General features: G+C 40.8%; 2 protein-coding genes across 2 annotated transcripts in view; one reads left to right on the top strand and one right to left on the bottom strand.

The window, feature by feature from the left end:
* Positions 1-12,635, top strand: part of IL16 (interleukin 16) — a gene marked incomplete at its 5' end in the record, with an annotated part of 31,694 nt that extends 19,059 nt beyond the window's left edge. The window contains 11 exons of the mRNA XM_083870657.1: positions 379-496; positions 1,665-1,797; positions 2,523-2,610; positions 3,375-3,850; positions 5,345-5,480; positions 6,730-7,816; positions 8,338-8,521; positions 8,738-8,839; positions 9,530-9,782; positions 10,672-10,797; positions 11,045-12,635. Coding sequence (XP_083726783.1) covers positions 379-496; positions 1,665-1,797; positions 2,523-2,610; positions 3,375-3,850; positions 5,345-5,480; positions 6,730-7,816; positions 8,338-8,521; positions 8,738-8,839; positions 9,530-9,782; positions 10,672-10,797; positions 11,045-11,238 — 2,897 coding nt within the window. The 3' untranslated portion in view covers positions 11,239-12,635. The remainder of the gene's footprint in view (positions 1-378; positions 497-1,664; positions 1,798-2,522; positions 2,611-3,374; positions 3,851-5,344; positions 5,481-6,729; positions 7,817-8,337; positions 8,522-8,737; positions 8,840-9,529; positions 9,783-10,671; positions 10,798-11,044) is intronic.
* A 757-nt stretch (positions 12,636-13,392) lies between these two features.
* Positions 13,393-18,690, bottom strand: STARD5 (StAR related lipid transfer domain containing 5; the record flags this gene model as incomplete). Its single annotated transcript, XM_083871223.1, has 6 exons — positions 13,393-14,871; positions 15,396-15,489; positions 16,495-16,612; positions 18,011-18,143; positions 18,235-18,284; positions 18,601-18,690. 6 exons carry the CDS (start codon positions 18,688-18,690, stop codon positions 14,724-14,726), a joined length of 633 nt encoding a protein of 210 aa, XP_083727349.1. The 3' UTR covers positions 13,393-14,723.
* Between the last annotated feature and the right edge of the window lie 235 nt (positions 18,691-18,925).

The raw sequence follows: 18,925 nt of genomic DNA, 5'->3' as shown, positions 1-18,925 counted from the left end.
AATTTTAGCTTATTTTTCCTCTTAATTTCAGCGCCTTGATTTTTTTTCTATTCTGTCTCCTTGTAAAGTCATTTGAACTCTTCTGTAATGAGAGATATTTTTCAAAATAAACTTGCATTCCGTTGTGTCTCTTACACTTTAATCATGAGGGAGACAAAAGCCCCCATAACAACCCCACAATAAAAGAATAGAAAGGGATAGAAAAATGCAGTGGAAGCAGCAACAAATACTGAATGTGTAACATTCATGAACATGAGAGTTTGGTTCTGGTTTGTGCAGAAAAAAGAATTAAATTTAATTAATTTTTTTAAAAAGTTCTTCTGTGGTTTGTTTTGACTGTTTCTTGTGTCTTTTTTTAATTATTACTGATTCTTTCAGAGCCAGGTGTTGGCCTTGGAATTGGGTTATGTAGCATCCCTTACTTCCAGTGTATTTCAGGGATCTTTATTCACACCCTCTCGCCAGGCTCAGTGGCACATATGGATGGGAGACTCAGGTAGGATGGGAAAAGCTGGCTGTCTTATGCCACAAGTTACTCACTGATCTTTTTTATGGGTTTATTTTTGACATATTTTGACCTATAGGAAGAAATATTGATTTATGGAAATTTGAGGTTTAAAGCACGTATGCTGTTCTCGAGGTTGGAGCATGTGTCTTCAGGATATGTGGGATTTCCAGAAATACAGCAATCCACTGAAATCATTGCCCAAGCTGGGCTAACTTTAAAGGTCTTAGACAAGCTACAAGCTTGTAGCATTGCTACTGGAGGAGATTTCTAAATGAGAAAGTATTTGAAAAAACCTAGACATATGGTATAACTTGGCTTGTTTGAGCACTACATTCTTTTCTCCTACAAGCTCCTCAAATTCTATCACTTCTTGCCCAATAGAAAAATAGATTTGTTGAAATGGGCTTTAGTGAGAGTGTAGAAATTCACTTTAAGAGATTTTTGACCAACTAGTAGTTTTGAACATATTGAGAATTGAACAGAGCACAGTAGTTTCAGTGGAGTCTTTTTGACTTAAATTTTGGTGTTCTGTAACCCTCCTCTCTAATACTTCCGCTGAAAAAATTGTAGTCTGAATTTACTTGAATATTTGCATGATACAAATCAGTGCCTTCAGTCAGATTCATAATGTGTGTGAGAACTAGAGCAGAGCAAGGCATTCTCAGTTGCCATGTGAGCCAGATTTGGATTTCATCTAGAAAGATCCAGTTTAGCAGATTTTGATAGTTTGTTATTAGAATCTTTCTTTTAATGAGTCATCCACATATTGTAGCAGAACCAAAACATCCTTTCTGACCATAAATAGCTCTAACATCACATAAAGACATGAAAAGTGAAGGGTTAACTGGAAAGGAAGGAAGGAAGGTGTAGGTGGAAGGAGCAGCTGAGCTGCAGACAGCAGAAAGAACACCAAGTGTGCACCGCTGAACATGCAGAAAGCTGAGTTTGCATGTAACATGGCACATCAAAACCCCTTGACATCCAGCTCATTCCCATTCCATTTTCTCTAGCAGGACAGAAGGACAGATTTAATCTGTAAGCAAATTGAAGGTCGACCTTATGAATTTGCTTTTTGTATGTTTTCACATGGGTGAGACAAGATCAGGAGAAAATCTCTTTTGTTTATATCCTCCATCTTTTTTTAATATCTGTCTAGGTGTGGAGATGAGATTCTTGAAATTAACGAAACTTCAGTACAAAACACAACCCTTAATGAAGTTTATGCTGTGCTAAGCCATTGTGATCCTGGTGCAGTACAAATCATTATCAGCAGACACCCTGAACCACAGGTACCCCAGTCCATGTTCTTTCTGACATTCAGTATAGCACATATTGAGAACTAAGGGGGAGCAAGTGCTGATCTAACACAGGTGGAAAAATGTTGACTACAAAGATGCTGATCGCTTTATGATCATCACTGCACACGAAAATATCTGAGATATGCACTCTCTTAAGTAGAATAATTTAAGATTCACTGGTGACAGTCTTGCATGAGGTTCTACACAGTGAATAAGGAAACTACAGAAATAGCATTTAAGGAACAACCCAAAACATAGTTCTTATGTAAGAAAGAATTGACAATAATAAGTAAGTAATTTAAAAGAGGGAACATAACTCCCCAAAAAGAAATAAATATTTATACACTTGTCTTTCAGTAATTAAAATTTAGGTCTTGTTTTGACAATGTTTATAATTAAAATAATATTGAAGTACAATGTTTTATTCTTCCAAGGTTTTTCTATAAAATGCTTCCTAACAGCAAATACTGTATAAATTATTATCAAGTTTAAATTGTTACATAAACTATGCTGTGTTGATTTACCTTATACTGGTAAGGACTCCACTTCTAGTAAAATCTGCAAAAAATGTTTATCTTTGAAAGGTCCCATTCACCTAAACAGCCACTAAAAACAGCACATCCATAGATATACTTTTTATACACTGGGATATGTACAAATATAATGGTGTGCAATTAACTCACCTAATGAGAGTAAAATGGCATAATATTTCCTAGGTGTCTGAGCAACAGCTAAAAGAAGCTGTTGCACAAGCTGTGGAAAGCAACAGATTTGGAAAGGAGAGACACCAATGGAGTACTGAAGGTAAGGGAATAATGCATTCACTGAGACATCGTAATTTTTGATTTAAAAGATGTCAAGGATGAGTACATGCTGTATTAGAATCCTTGAAAACAGTCAAGTAACCCAGAGCAGAAGGAAAGAAATAGGAAGAAACCTCACAGGAAAACCCTCCTAACATGTCTCCGTGGTATGTTACCAGAGTGATGAGAACAGACCAAGTTTGTCTGATTAGCAACCAAAGATTTTGGGCAAACTTCCTCTCACAGTTGCTCATCCTCTCTGATTCACCAGCTCTGCTCAGCGCTTTTCAAACAACTGTTTGTAGGTGATTGGACCATGACCACAGGGAACTGCACAATAAAGGTGATGTCCTAGGGGTAAATCTTGTTAATCCCTTATATATATTTGTTAATCCACAAATCCCTTATTTGTGAGGAAAGGATATGCAGTCATGGCTGGAGCTATTTGCCCAGCTCAAGTATGACATCCTCTCCCAGTAATGTATTGAATGATACTCCTTTGAGTGTCTTCTAAAGGACCAATAGGTAACAGTCATCATCAGTAAAACTATAGTGTTGACATACTTACATATAGGGAAAATGTTATTTGGGTGTTCAGGACCTTGCTGTTGACTCTTGACCCCACAAGCCTTCAATGCATAAATCATACCTTTGCATCCACCAAGGATGATATTTAGGGTTGAGGGTCATCAGATTTCAGCTGACTCTCAGAAGCCAGCACTTTGCATGTACTGAGCAGACATTTTGACCATGTTCCTGACACAGGTGTTAGGAGGCTGGAGGTGAGCTGGCATGGGAGGCACCCCTGTGAGAGGCACATGGACAGGAGCGTGGGGTACTGCAGCCGCAGGGCACAGCGCCTCATGACCCGCTCCAGCAGCGACAGCAGCTACAACCCCCGGGCCTCCTGTGCCCCTGTTGCTGTGCACCAGCTCACGGACCTGAAAGCAAGAGTACACAGTGTGGATGTACCAATCACCCGACAACCTGGGCTGCTCTACTCATTTTCTGCCAGTAATTCAGAGAGAAATTCCCCTCCAACCTGTAGCGAAGGTGGTCGAGCCTTGCAAAACACTAAGAAGTCATCAGAGATCCTCGTTAGAAAACCTAAATCATCAAAGCCCAAACCTCCACCAAGGAAATACTTCAAGCAGGACTGCACGTGTGATGACCAAGGTAATACAGACAGAAAAGAAAAGGTTGTATCAGAAGTGGCTCCATCACCTTCTGCAAGTGTTCAGGTAAAGCAACATTTACAGCATTTTTCTTGTGTCTGCATATTTGTGAGGCAGGGCAAGGAGGAAGGCAAGGTGGTTTTGCATGGCAGCAGGAGGAAGAGTAGGAAAAGAAAGAGAAAATGTATATACATGTGAGAATTGGGAGCAGAAGATGAGGCTCTTCTGTTTTGAAAATAACGTGTCTATCTTAGTGAAGCCAGTTTAGTACAAAATGTGATGTTCAAAGTAAGGTCAGAAGGCAAAGAATTGTCTGAAGAAAATCTTCCACACTAAGGTATCTCAGCTAAAATCCCAGTGAGAGCAGCTGCAAGAATGAATCTGAGTCCCTGCCCCTCCTCACAAGCATGTGCCACTGTTGATATCAAGCACACTCTGATTCCAGGGTCATGCCCCAGGCTGGGATTGGAGAGGCTTACACAGCCTCTGATGCCAGCTTGGTGTGGCTGACCCCAACTACCTGTGCCAAACAGTCATATCATTTATGAAGTAGTCAAGAAACAATAATTTCTTGTTTCAGTAGTGGATTTTTAATGGAAGAAAGCACTAACATTATGTACAGCAGGGAATCTTGGGCTCAGATACATTTCTTGAGACCAGGAGTTATTAAATAAACCCATTTAAATTACGGTGCACATACATATTTGTTGATGAGCTACAGTATTTGAAAACAGTGCACATTTGTGCAGTACTAAATTTCAGTTCCCTCTCTTATCTAAGACAACAGAGAGTGTTTCACTTTTGCATGAGCATGAAGGATTGTGAAATCTGCGTGTTGAAGCAAAATTGTGGTTTGTTTAAAACTGAAACCTCTTTTCCCCAGGTTTAGTAATACGCCAATAGAAATGAACTGTTCTCAATAAAATGCAAAGAAAAAAAACAAACCCCAAACCCACAAAACCTCCCAAACAGTTCCCAAGCTGCAAAGATCAATACAAAATTATATAGAGCAAAGTGAAGCCCACATATAATGTTAATATCTAAGAAAATTTCAGTTAGGCATCTTTTACCATCCCCTAAATAGAAACCACTGTTAGAAAATCAGCTTTCAGAAGTAAAATTGGGAGAAATAAGTACTTGGTGAACTTTTCACTCCCTGCAACCTCTTATTCTTCCTAATTAGTCATTCTAAATGACAGTGAGAAAAAACTAAATCTTAAAATCAATAAAATCCAAGAAAACTCAAGGTCTGTTCAGGAAGACAACTTCCTCCATTAAGACAGTCTGTATATCTGCATATACCCAAGAGAAAAAGTTTCTTGTCAGAATATATTTCAGATAATTAAGAGTTTATTAAGGTTTTATTAATACTTCTAATTTTTTTTAACTTTTATTCCCCACAAATTTTGCCTTAGTCAGTCTGAGGCCTACATACCGCAATTTTATATGGGGTTTCTGTTTTCTTCCAGATTTACGTATCTTTTCAGACTTTTCTTCAGATTCATATATAGTGTGGTTTCATAATTGCATTCTGACTTCCCTTTCCTGTTTGCTGAGCAGGAAGTTGGAGGACCAGTGCTAGAGGGACATCAAACTGATGCAACCCACAGTGTCTTCACCACTTCTCCTGCAGCATATGATAAGGAACACACGACTGCTGCTCCAGAGAGCAGAGATCAAGAGAGAAAAAAATTCGGTAGGTTTGATTCCATGAACTCTTTTTTTCTCCAGCTAAATTTATAGAATTTAGTTTGGATTCCAAAATGGATATTGAGCTGACTTCACTTTCTCTTTAAATGTAGTCTTCAAACCATATCTGTAAGTGTTGGGGTAAACAGATGAAATGTCAAATTATTGATTAATCTCTGTAAAGAAAGGGAAAGTAGATCAAAATCAGCATAAGAAATAATTTCTTGTATTTTTTTAAAAATTATTGATTAATCTTTGTAAAAAAGAGAAACTAGATAAAAAGCAGCATAAGACGTGATTTATTGAAAAAAATTGTTAGTGGACAGGTACAATAATGCTGCATTGCTTCAGATGAAGCTGCTTAGTTATACTGAATTTTTGATATTAAAGCTTAGTTTTCGCATTTCTAAAGGATATTTTTACGCACAATTTCAAAGCTCTAGTGTTGCAATGGTACAAACCACTGACAAGTTACTTTTCTGCTGTGCTAGTTAGAATGAAGGAAACTTAGTGTTAAGAGAACAAGACAACCTCAAGAGGTCTCTTACAACATAAAGGTTTATGTAATTCTGTAAGTTATGGCTCAGATCATTAAAAAAGTAAAAATCTTGCCTTAAAAAAAAACGTTCACAGTGAAGCAGAAAACAGTGCCTGTGCAGCTGCACAAACGGAAGTTTGCTGCCATTCAGCTCCACCATGCCCAATATTAAAATGCATAATTGTTCTGTGAAGTAAAAAAATATTCCCATATTAGAATCAAGTTTTTACTTATCAGAAAAAATCAACTGGAAATGCTGAGGAAATTTGAGGAAACATAAATATTGACGATCTTCCTATGGCAGTCATTTTAGAGTAGGATATACTTATAAATATAGAAAATAAAAAATGTTTTTGAAAAGAATTTACTGTAATACCAGCTTTTTCTCTAGGCTGCAAACAACATTGCAATTTAGCTGTTATAGCCTGTATCAAGATTTCAGCAGCCCGGAATTTCAGTATTTGTAAACCCTTGAAAAAAGCAATCTCATATTTAAGTGCGCAAGAGCCTTGTTTTTTATTTAATTTCAGTGTCTGGATTCAGAACTTATAGATCAAGAATTATGAATTTTTAAAAAGTTTAAACATTTTAGAAACTTCAAAACAAATCTATCAGAGGCTTGAATGAAATTCAAGCTTAATGAATTAATAATGATTCAGCGAGAAGGGAAGGAGAAGTAGATGGATGGTAGTTTATAATCGATGTCTCTTTATTACAGGGACTCCACTTGCATCAATACAAAGGCCTGTACTTAAAAGACAAGCACGGGTGGATTATAGTCTTGATACAACAGAAGACCCCTGGGTTAAAATTTCTGACTGCATAAAAAGCTTATTTAATCCTACCATGAGTGAAAACAACGTCCACTTAGATTTGCGACCTGGCATAGACAAAAAGAAAGAGAATCAAAATCGAAGCAGCTCAGAGACAGTTCTGAAAAAATCAGAATCAGAATTAGTTGGTTCCAAAGTGCTAAAATCAGATGAAAATGACAGTGTGAAAAAGGGTCCTCCTGTGGCACCTAAGCCCACCTGGTTCCGCCAAAGTCTGAAAGGACTGAGGAAAGCAAATTCAGATCTAAAACCAGAGGCAGATCAAAGTCCTCCCAACCATGACGGTACTTCCAGCAAAAAACTACAATCCAGCTTATCACGTGCTTCTCCTGGAGGATCATCGATAAAACAAAGAATAAGCTCATTTGAATCCTTGAGTGCTCCACAGTCGCCTGAAAAGCCCCCCCGAAGGTTGAGCCTAAAACCATCGGTGCAGAAAGAACCTTCTCCCGCTGCAGCGGGGGTAGAGGCAGCTCCAGCCTGTTCAAAACAACCCTTCCTCCAGCACCGTGAAAACAGCCACCAAGAGCCATCTGTGCCCATGGCCACAAAGAGCCTGGATAGATCTTCCTCTCGCAGGGAAGGCACTGCAGCCAGCTCAGAGAAAAGCAGCAATGCCAGCACTGAAAAGTCATCAAGTCTCTTAACTCCAGGAGCCGTTGCAAACTCCCATCTTGTGTCAGTAGCAAAGGCACACAGCCTAAGGTCACGGAGCTTCCCTCTTACTGCTGCCCAGGCTTGTGAGATAATGAAACCGTATGATGAGAAGTGCAGCAAAATCTACTCCATCAGCAACCAGGTGTCATCTGCTTTAATGAAATCATTGCTTTGCCTTCCTCAGTCCCCAGCCTGTTCTGGAAACAGTGCATGGGAAGCTCTGGACACAGTGTCTCAGTCCTCCATGGAGGAGGATGGGGCTTCCACCTCATCTGCGAGTGAGAATCATCACCCGGACACTGGGTTTTCCCTAAAGTAAGATACTATATTTAAATTTAAATACCATATTTAAAACTCAGATTTATAGATCAGCATGGGTGAGCAGCTGTACCAATTTACTGACAGATTAAAGTTCTAAGGTAGCAGCACACAGAAGTAAAGCACAGACTAAGTTAAGAACTTCTTAGAGCACAAAGGTTAAATGATTCATGATTGTTAATTTTGTTTTTAATTTGTATTATATACAAACATGCATATTTCAAACATCTTCTGATTTAAGGAGCACTATTTCTAGTATCTCCATGATGAAGCAGATTTAAGTGTCTTTGCCTGAGGCCATGAGATTATTCTTATTCTTTTGTGCAACGGATTCTACTTCCTTTAACTTAACACAATTAATTTCCATTTGTCTGTGTTTATAATAGTTGTAGGAGTTACCACCTGAATTACATGCTAATAAGATGAAAAGATGACTGCTCCAAAATGGCTTTTTGCTTTAATGGGTATATTCTCTCATAGCTCAATGTTTCTCTTTTGTTCTTGTCACAATGGGACAGCCTCTCGGAGCTGAGAGAATACACAGTGAGCCTGGCAGACAAAGGGAAGGAGGAAGACAAGGAGGAACAGGGCTCACCTCAAGCATCCGGTGTGTTGGGGCAGTCAGTCATATCTCTGCTTTCCCCTGAGGAGCTGGCAAAGCTTATAGAGGAAGTCAAAGCCCTAGATGAAGAAACTTTAAAGGTAAACCTGCCTTTTTTTTTTTTTTTTTTTTTTTTTTTTTTTTTTTTTTGTGTGCATGATTTTCAGAAAGCTGCAGAGTGAATGTGTTTGGTTAATCTTTGCAACTTAATATTACATTTATGCCACTAAGTCTCATTGTAAAATACACAACAGCCTTTCTAATCATTGTCACATATCTTTTGGGAAGTTCTTGACTTTATTCCTTTCTCTGCCTAGGAATTTGATGATATTCATGTTACAGTTTTGCATAAAGAAGAAGATACTGGGCTTGGATTCAGCCTGGCAGGGGGCATTGATCTAGAAAACAAAGTGGTAACAGTAAGTAGCATCTTAAAAAATACTTCCAAATCATTGCTCTATCTAAAAAATACATACCTTACTGGTTTTCTACAACAGTTTTTGGCTTTTAGATAATCAAAGCAGGCAGCAGTATTGATAGGGTTGGAAGGACCATAGTAGGTGAAAACAGGTTCCTTCTGCACAGAGCTGCCTCTCCAGGTGTGTGGCAGCAGTGTCCTGCTTCCTTCCACCCCAACAGCTCTGAAAGCTGAGGCAGAACACACAGCCCTCAGCAGGATATAACCAACATTTTATTCATGTGCTTATAGAAGACCATGCAGGATGGTCTGGAGGAATGGGATGGGTGAAAACACGACAGGGGTCTGGAAGTTAGAGATAAGTCTCACACACCTCCTTCCTCTCATGAGCAGAGCAGCAAGAGGGTCAGGAAGTAGAATATGCAAGTACATAGCAGGCAGCATGGCTTTAGTCTTCTGGTTGGTACCAGGGCCAAACTGCTCCCTCCCCTGGCTGCCTGAGGAGGGATGTGCACAGGAAAACTCCATGCAAATTCATTCAGTCCTCCATCCTGAAATGTGATAGTAGCAACTTGTTCCTGGCAAAGAATGAAAAATGCACATGGCATAAATTGTTAACTAAGGGATTTAATGGCTTGTCCTTTTTTCCTCTTACCTTGTGTGTGTGTGTGGTGACTGGGCTCTTCAACAGGTTCACAAAGTATTTCCCAATGGACTGGCCTGTCAGGAAGGAACTATTCAGAAAGGAGATGAGGTACTCTCCATTAATGGCAAGTCTCTGAAAGGTGTAACCCACAGTGATGCCTCAGCAATCATGCGGCAGGCAAGACAACCCAGACAAGCCGTTGTTGTCACCAGAAAACCCAAAGATGGAGAAAAAAATCCCAATGTTTCAGTCAGCTCTAGTACATCATCAGTAGCAAGCGATGCCTCACAAGAATCTGGTAAGTTTAGTGGCATTATCTTGCAGCCCTCACCTGATAAGAGTTTATTCATCACCTGAAATCCAGGTGTTCATAAAACCAAGTGGCTGCATAAATCTGTGAACCCTGATTAAAGACAGCACAGTTAATAAAACATTCCTGAAATACACATTGAAATATTTGAAATAACTTTATTGAAAAGGGAAAGAATTAATGTATTTCTAAGTAAAAGAACTCCTTAAAAAACCCAAGCAGATGTGATTTTCTGTGTGAATTTCTGTAGATGTACAAAGATGGTTATTGTAGCAACACATCTAATTGAAGGTATAATGACAACTCAGTGAACAGTGATTCTTTATTCTGATATTGTTACAAGACTTGTTTTCCATGAAAGAGAATTTCAGTTTGAACAAACAATGTGCTATTGTTTGATATACCAGGTGGCTACATCTGAAACACAGCTAGGTCAGAGTTTTGCAGAATATTTCATTTTAGAATATTTTTGTGTTTTGATTTGTTTTTTTGGTTTTTTTGTGGTTTTTTTTTTTTCCTAAAGCATGATGTGGAGAGCTGTAGTTTTATTTCCATGCTGCAAATTAGGCAGCCTTATAATCAATAACTAATATGAAGTCAAATATTTCCCTTAGATTTTTTCATTTAACAGATTTTTATAATTCCAGTAAATGTCTTACATTTCCATTCTCCCATTAAATCAAACATAACTTTCTTTCCCCAGCTTCCCAGAGGGCCTTAAAATGACAAAATGAGAAATTAAAAGCTTTAGTTTTCTCTTTTATTTGGCAGTTTAGGGGACCTTTGCAAAGAATCCAAAAGTTAATTTTTTTCTAACAGATGTTTGAGCTTTTTAGACTGTGTGCTGTCCATATGGTAACTTTCCATTTGTTTCCAGCCACTGGAGATACAATCTGCACTGTAACTCTACAAAAAACACCTGCTGGTTTGGGATTCAGTCTGGAAGGAGGGAAAGGCTCTATTCAGGGAGATAAACCCATCATCATCAACAGGATATTTAAAGGTAAACACACTTAACATGTTCCCAGCTCAGGCAGACTTTCGGGGTTCATAACTGACTGCTGATTTATAACTATGGAAATGTTATTTTTCAAATGCAGCATTATATTGTTTGGTGCCAGTGATTTGTTGCCTGCTGGGACCAGGTGGTTTGTTGCAAACAGGCTGGTGATCCATTCACTAGTAAGTGAAAGATCCATTAAAGTTTCCTCCACAGAAAGAATTAATGGAAATTCATTTTCTGTCCCCAGGGACTGCACTGGAACAGAGCAGCCCTGTTCAGCCTGGTGATGAGCTCCTACAAGTGCACACAACTGCCATGCAGGGACTCACTCGTTTTGAGGCATGGAATGTCATCAAGGCATTACCTGATGGGCCCATCACAGCCATCATCAAGAGGAAGAAGAACAGCTCTGATACCAGCAAGTCATCCAAAACTTTGTAAGAGGAGGGATTAGACTACTGCCAATACTCAAACAAAGGATTTTATTACTTCCAGGCACTTGGCTGGCACAGCAGATACTCAGAAAGAACCCATGAGGAGTACACTGGATCTTACTGCCAGTTACAGAGAAAGCTGCCTGGGATTAACTAAAATGATTCTTATTTCAACCTTCAGAAACAGATATTCAAAGCCTATAATTATAAAATAATGACTTTGTTAATAATATACTGGTTGTAATAAAATACATGACAGCTATAGTACTTTCCTCTTTTAAGCTATTAATGAGTATCAAAAGCAGATCCTGTGCAAAATTTTCAGTGCTATTCTCCAAGTCCTGTTCCCTACCTTACCTTCCTAGCAACGAGAGACGTGTCTATGCACCTACAACCAAACACTGCCTTAGAGAATGGGTAGGGCAGAGAAAGGGGTGGCAGTTTTGTGTGTCAAAACAACATTCCCTAGAAAATTCCAGCTTTCCTATTAAAAACACAGAACATTCAGGATAGCCAAAACCTGTAAAAGTGACTTTCTACTAGCAGCTGACAGAACCATCTCAATTGCAGGCAAACACAGGGTGGAAAGTTCTCATGGGGGAGGCAGGAAGCTGAGGGTAATGTAGTGGAAGTTTTCCTAACCTTCCTCTGGCCAGAGGTCTCAAGAGGATGACAGCAGGACAATAACAAGACTGTTCAGAACAAAATCTTACCTTCTAACAACACTTTTTTCTTTTAAATGTCTCTGTTAATTCTGCAAGGGAAAGTACCAGCAGGAGTAATTATGAACCCAAGTACTTATGAACTGAAATGTTTATTCTGGAAAGGTAAAATAATTTGGAGACAAATCTATACTTCAGTACTTCCTATATGTACTGTATGAAATTCAAAAATTCATGTTTGTTTCACGACACTGTGAAACCACTGGTTTTGGTACCAGAGAGGGGAAAAAGGAGTGTGTCTATTTGCCAGCCCAGCAGCACAAGTTCCTATGGCAAGATGGGCTCATGCACCTACTTGGTCTTCTCTGACCTGCTTCATTGAGGGGAGAGAGAAATGCAAGGGCAGGATGGAAGTGTGACACCCCAGCTGAGGGCCAGATGGCTGACCTGGTTCTTGTCCTTGGCTGTTCACCTTCCCAGAAGGGGGAATTTTCTGTACCCTTCTTCGGTTACCTAATTTCACCAGGAAGAAGTTAAGGAGCTCAGGAGCTGTTTTCCATACACTTAACACAATGTCCCAAAAACAACAATTGAGAGAAAGGGAAGAAGGATAGGCAGGAGAAGGTATTAATTAAATCCAGGCATTGAACTTGCTGTGGCCTTTTCTCACAAGACAACTGTAAATTAATCCTTGAAAGAGCATTCTTGACAAGCCATCTGTCCTCACACTTCCAAACACTTAGTTAGCTGAGTTCTCTTTCCCAAAAAATAACCTCTATCTAGAAACAAAAACTTTATTAATTGAGTAGCAACCAAAATAAGATAAAAATGTGAGAGCAAATCTTATACTTTTTTGAACTGGTACCTATATAAAAGTCTTTGTCAAAACATTTTCAACTCCAATTTGGCAGGGCTGAAGGATGAATGTGAAGGGCTCAATTCCTGGATAGAAGGTGTTGAGCACTCAGAAGAGGGGACCTTAAGTTCTTCCAGTGAAGTGTCTCACCATCTTTATTGCTCAAAGCAATAAAAAAACCTTATAAGTAGCTAATAAGAAGCCACATTATCTGCAAAATTAATTTGCATTACTTGCAGAAATAGAGTGGCAACCTCAGCTGTGCTTCTTGAACTTTCTGCTAATTAAATTCATGATAATCCTGGCAAGATTTGTCAAGATATTGTAATTCATGCCTAACAGCTTCAGTACACTTATAAAAATATGTATAAGCCTCTGTAGTATCAAGGCCCACATCTCTTCTCAGTGAACTTGTTATTCCTCCTAAGTATAGAAATCAGCAATTGGAAATAAAGACCAAGGGCAAAAAACCTTGAGGGTGAGTGTTCTCACCAAAACACCTCTTCTCTGGGTAGTGGACATCATCAGGGAAGGCTTTTTCCCTCTCTTTGCCCAAAATTCAGAGAGATTCTGGAGCTCTAAGCAGCTTTTCAGCTTGCCTGATGGTAAAACAGGTGTATGAGGAACCATTTCAAAGGATGATTCAGGTAAAACAGAAAGATGTAGCACAAAAATATTTATTTCACCACACTCACACAGGTTTTTACATCTTGGCATACAAAGGAGACTGGACTAAAAACTGTTTCCTTGGAAAAGCTAGTCCATAGGGTGAGGTTTACAGTGGGAAACTCATTGTGCTAGTCCATGCTCTATATCAAAGATAAAAAAATACAAGGACAGAAAAGCAGAGCATATTAACCTTGCTAAATAATCGAGTCACCACAGTAAAATCACAACCTGCATTTAACTTACTCACTCAGCAATTATTTTTACTTTTGTAATTATATATAATCCATAGTAATGTCTGACATTCCTGCGGCAACCAGCACCATAGATATCTCTTAAAATGGACACACCTTGGCACACAAAATCAGGTGCTGATTTCCCAATGTAGTGTTGGGAGGCAAACCAGTCTTAGACAAAAGTGACGTCCTTACGGCCTGTCAAGGCAAAGCTAATGAAAAGATTATTTACCCGTTAAAACCTCTCACCACAGGAAACCAAAAAACATTCAATTACAGTTCAAAATGGTCATTCCATGTGCCTTTTAAAAACTGGCAAGTAAAGTGCTTAATCCTCTTTATTTATTGCCTCTATGTCAGTTCAGTTTGTTTCAGGACACAATGGTTTTGGTACCAGGGAGGGGAAAGGGAGTGTGTCTATTTGCCAGCCCACACACCTGCGCATTGATCAGCAATGCTGGACCTTGACTTTAAAAAAGCACTTAAGGCATATTTACCATCAAAATTCATGTCTGCAGCAACAAGCAAGTGAAACTCTCTACATAATCGCATTTGTTCTGCTTTCACAATTTGCTGGCTGGACCCACTGAGGCATTTTAGCAGCTCTAGGAGTGCTGGCAGCAGGAGGGACACATCTTCTTTTGGGGGAGAAACATTTTTCCACAGGAATCTACAGGGAGCTTCAGAGACCAAACAGAGCTGACCTGCACCCGGCCGTGGTGCTCAGTGGATTTTAGCAATGCTTTACCTCACTAAGAGTGGGAAAGAACAGATCCAGTCCTTCTTCTCCCTGCAGATAGTCACCATTGCTGCCTCCAGGATTGTTCCAGCCTCTGGTGTGGAATTTTTCTAATCATTGAAGTGAAGAATTTCATATTACATAAGAATGCATTGTTCTGCATTGAGTCAGGTAGAAAATGCTGTTTTAAAAATGTACTGTACTCAGTTCATTGTTTCATGTCATCATTTTTTCTGTCTTGGCAGACAGAAAAGTCCTGAGGCCAACTTTGTATTTTTTACCCACAAGCTGACAGGTTGTTTCCTACCCTCAGCATGTCAGCAACTCATCTTGTCATGCTTTTAATGCCTTAACAGCTTTGGTCAGGTTGCTGTAAAATCCAGATATGCTGGATGGAAAAAAGGAATCCACCACTGTCTGGGGAAGGTAGCCACCAAGATCCGTCTGAAAGAAAGTGAGGAGCTCGGTCCTGTCTGGCTCCCTGCAAAGACAATGAAAGTGATTTTATTGCCTGTGGTTTAAGAGCATTAAGAACTTTTCAGTGACTCTCACTTTTATTAGAATAGATACTTCCAAAAGGTTTTCTTTTTTTAAACAAAAAGACAAATTTCAGGCAATGTAGCTACAAAATTAAAGTTTATCTAGGCCCTAATTAGCTACATGAGTTTGTCTATAAATTATGGCAAACTAACCAGATTTACCAAAAATTAACACCATACTTGTATGTTTTGCTGAATTTCTGAATTTCAAGAGGTCAGGAAGAATTGCACCATGATAACAGTTTCTATAACACTGAAGACTTCCCTCTAGGAAATGAAGATAAACTAATTCATTGCACAAAAATGGGAACAAGAAAGACACTCAGTCATAATGATTACTGGGAAGGCAGAAACATACCATTGCCAAGAGGTTACAGGTCACATGCGGCCACATACACATAAACAGACCACACAATGGATAAGGAGGGCTTTAGAATTTGTAACATTCAAAGAAATTGTTTCTTACCCTGGAACAGGTATGCAGAAACAGCCACAGGGATAATTAAAACCTCTCACAAAATTTGGTTGAGGTAGACACAATGGGTGTTCCACATTGGTGGCTGAAAGAAAAAGCATTGAAGTGTCATTCTTCCAGAAGAGTACTTGGAATGGAAAAGCTCCAGATGGGAAGCAAACTCACTATTCAAAATGTATTTAAAAAGAACTGCAGTACAACCTTTTCAGTGTGGGGCTGACAAGTGGTCAGAAAAGACCATTAAAAGGAACCACTCTGGCCTTAGAATGGGGAAATCAAAGAAGTGTTGAATTTAGAAGCAATTGTCACTGAAGGAGGAAGCATCGACACTTCCAACAGTTTCATCGAGCCCATGTTATGTGAGGGCACTGCTTTTCTTGAGAGGTCATTTGGGTCACTTCTAACAAATCCACATCAGATTCAGCACTTTGCTGCTGAAAAGCTGCACTCTAGCATGCATATGAAATCCTGACAAGGCTTTTCTGAACTGGATGGGAAAATGGGACACCTGAACTGTGGGGCAATGAAAGCTCAGACTTGTAAGAGTTAAACAACAGAATGAAGGTGAAAAAACAAATAAACATCCTTCTATACAGTGGCAGCCTCTTAAAAATCAGCACTATTTGTTTTCATAAAAACAATTATTTTCACATATAGGAGTGGTACATTTATTTAATGGCTTCACTGAAACCTGTGCAGAAATTGTTAAAACAGGATTTAGCATAAATGGGACTCCTTTTAGAAAGTTCTGTAAACTCTTAAAACAACAAAAAACCACACTCAAAATACCCCAGAATTTAAGAGTAAATTAAATACTTATTTAACCTCAAAAGCATAGCAAGGGACCAAACCATAGGCCAGTCTTAACATTATCTGTGTGTTAAGATGATTTATATACTCTGGGAACAACAATGTAGAGAGTTTACTATCTTGTCTTCTGATCAAGATCAGGTCAACAACTTCTGAGCAGCTCGTTACTTAGTTTTATTTTTTTGTTTATTTCTGGTAGCTTTTGTTTTATAGTTATTTCCAGTAGCTGTTGGTTATCTCCAAATGAAACATGAACCTGTTCAGAACACAAATGCCTTACCAGCAGACTGCATTGTCCCATCTTCGTATTGCTTCATTACTACCACATCCACAAACTCCCTTGGTGAAATAATCCTCATGCATGCTGAAGGGGTTGTGGTTCTGCATATAGAGACAGTCTGGAAATCACAGAATAGAGTAACCTCAGTTGATGTTTTCAAAAGTACAGCAGAAAAATCCTTGTACTTTCTGGCACTCTTTTAGTTCTATACTTTCTAAACTCCATCGAGGAGTTGTTCTACATTCTTTGCTGAACAAAATGTAAATCAGCACAGTCAAAAGGCACTACCATGATCAATCAAGGACAGGAAAAACAACCAGAGTGACAAGGCATTGCTTCCATGTTCAGAGGCGACAGATACCACAAGGGATGCTGAAATGCAAATCTGGCACACCTGTGCTCCCAGGACAGTTAAAACCCTTGTCCTCCCCAGGACACTAGCAAAGATAATTTCTTTGTGCAGTATACACAGGATCCAACTTGATAACCCAGTCTGTTACACTGCACACATTAATGCTGCCCTCTGCTTCCCTGATTGGCTCCCAAAACAGAAGTTTCTATCACACTGGTAGTGCTGACACATCTGTGAATTTCAAGTGGCAGGCTGCAGCATTCCTGAAGTTGTCTATAATGAATACTAAACACCTATAAGGACTCCCCCAAGAAAAATAAACTTCCTGGAACTTCCACAAACATTTCTACGACTGGTTGTGTTTGCACCTGGCTGCCTCTAAGCACATACAATCACTTCAGATTGGGGATCTAAATCCAATGCCCTCTTAGTTTTCCGACATGCTTTAAAAAAAAAAAGGAATTAGGCTGTACAAACATGGCAGTAGAAGCTGCTGCTCTCACACAGCCCTGCTCATCTGTCTGCTCAAAGTGTAGCATTTCCATTTTAATGACAGATGCAAACCACTGGGTGCTGAGGCCAGCTAAAGGCAGGATGTGACGTGCAGGGCAGTGTCACTGCTGCCATGGTGAAAGATGGGGACTGAATTACGGCTGATGATGTGAATGCTTCACTGCTTAGCCAAGTCTGTGTACTCTCCAAACCTCCTCCTCCCTCACACTGAGCTTGCTAAAAACAATCATGCTAATCTTGATTTGGACCATTAACAACACTGTTGTGCAGGAATCTTTAATGCTATACATACATAGATGTTATATATTTATATACCTACACATATAACATGCATATGTTATATGCATAAATATGTAATACATTTGCATATTTTAAGTACACAATATTTAGACAAGAATAATTCTCCTTTCAGAAAGAATAAGCTATTATCTATATACATATATATGCTAAATAAAATGTATAAAATTTATGGAAAAGGATAAAGGGAAAAAAAAAATCTAAACCAAAGGAAAAAAGGTTTCTTATCCCCAGCTGATCCAGCCAGAAACACAGCACACTTTAAGACTCGCTACCCCCTGCACGTAACATCGGCTGTCTCGTAAGGCCCAACGCTGCATAAAACTCGCCGGAACAGTTTTTTAAGGAACTTACATCACTGATGGTTTCGATAACCTCGAAGTCCTTCACGTTTTGGTCCCATTTGGTCCTGAGCCCGCCGGCCACCGGCTTTATGCACTCCCAGACCTTCTCCGGGCTGGCGGGCAGGACGCCCTGTCCCCTGTACCTGCGGGGCACGAAACGAAACCGAACCGCGCTGCTCAACAGCCCTGCCCGGCCCCGGCAGGACCCGAGCCCCAGGAACGAGCCGTACTCACAGGTTGCCAGCGAACTCCGACGAGGGTCTCCAGGACACCGCGACCTCACTCTGCGGGATGGGAAGCGTTCAGCCCCCGGGACGGGACGGGGTCTCAGCCCCTGACCCACCGTGCTGCGGCCGCCCCCTGACCCACCGTGCCGCGGCCGCCCCTTGACCCACCGTGCTGCGGCCGCCCCTTGACCCACCGTGCTGCGCAGCCCCGCCAGCCCCTGACCCACCGTGCTGCGGCTTCCCCCTGACCCACCGTGCTGAGGGCGCCCCGCCAGCCCCTGACCCACCGTGCTGCGGCCGCCCCCTGACCCACCGTGCTGAGGGCGCCCCGCCAGTCCCTGACCCACCGTGCTGCGGCTTCCCCCTGACCCACCGTGCTGCGGCAGCCCCGCCAGCCCTCGGGGTCCCGCCGGTAGAGCTGCAGCTGCTCGGCCGCCGACTCAGCGCGCCCCACACAGTCCATGGCGGGCGGGCGGAGCCGCTGCGGAGCCGCTTTGAGCGCCCGCGCCGCGCCGCCCCTGGGCCGATGGCGGCACCGCCCCTCACCTGAGGGTGACGCCGGCCCGGCCGCGCCTGACGGGGCACGAACGCGGGGCCGGGGACGGGCAGAGCCCGGGCAGTGAGGCTGGGGACGGGCAGAGCCCGGGCAGTGGGGCCGGGGACGGGCAGAGCCCGGGCAGTGGGGATGGCACGGCGGG

This window comes from Zosterops lateralis (genome assembly GCF_965231275.1).
Source record: "Zosterops lateralis genome assembly, chromosome: 13".
Classification (NCBI taxonomy): Eukaryota; Metazoa; Chordata; class Aves; order Passeriformes; family Zosteropidae; genus Zosterops; species Zosterops lateralis.
This window is presented reverse-complemented; position numbering and strand designations above follow the sequence as displayed.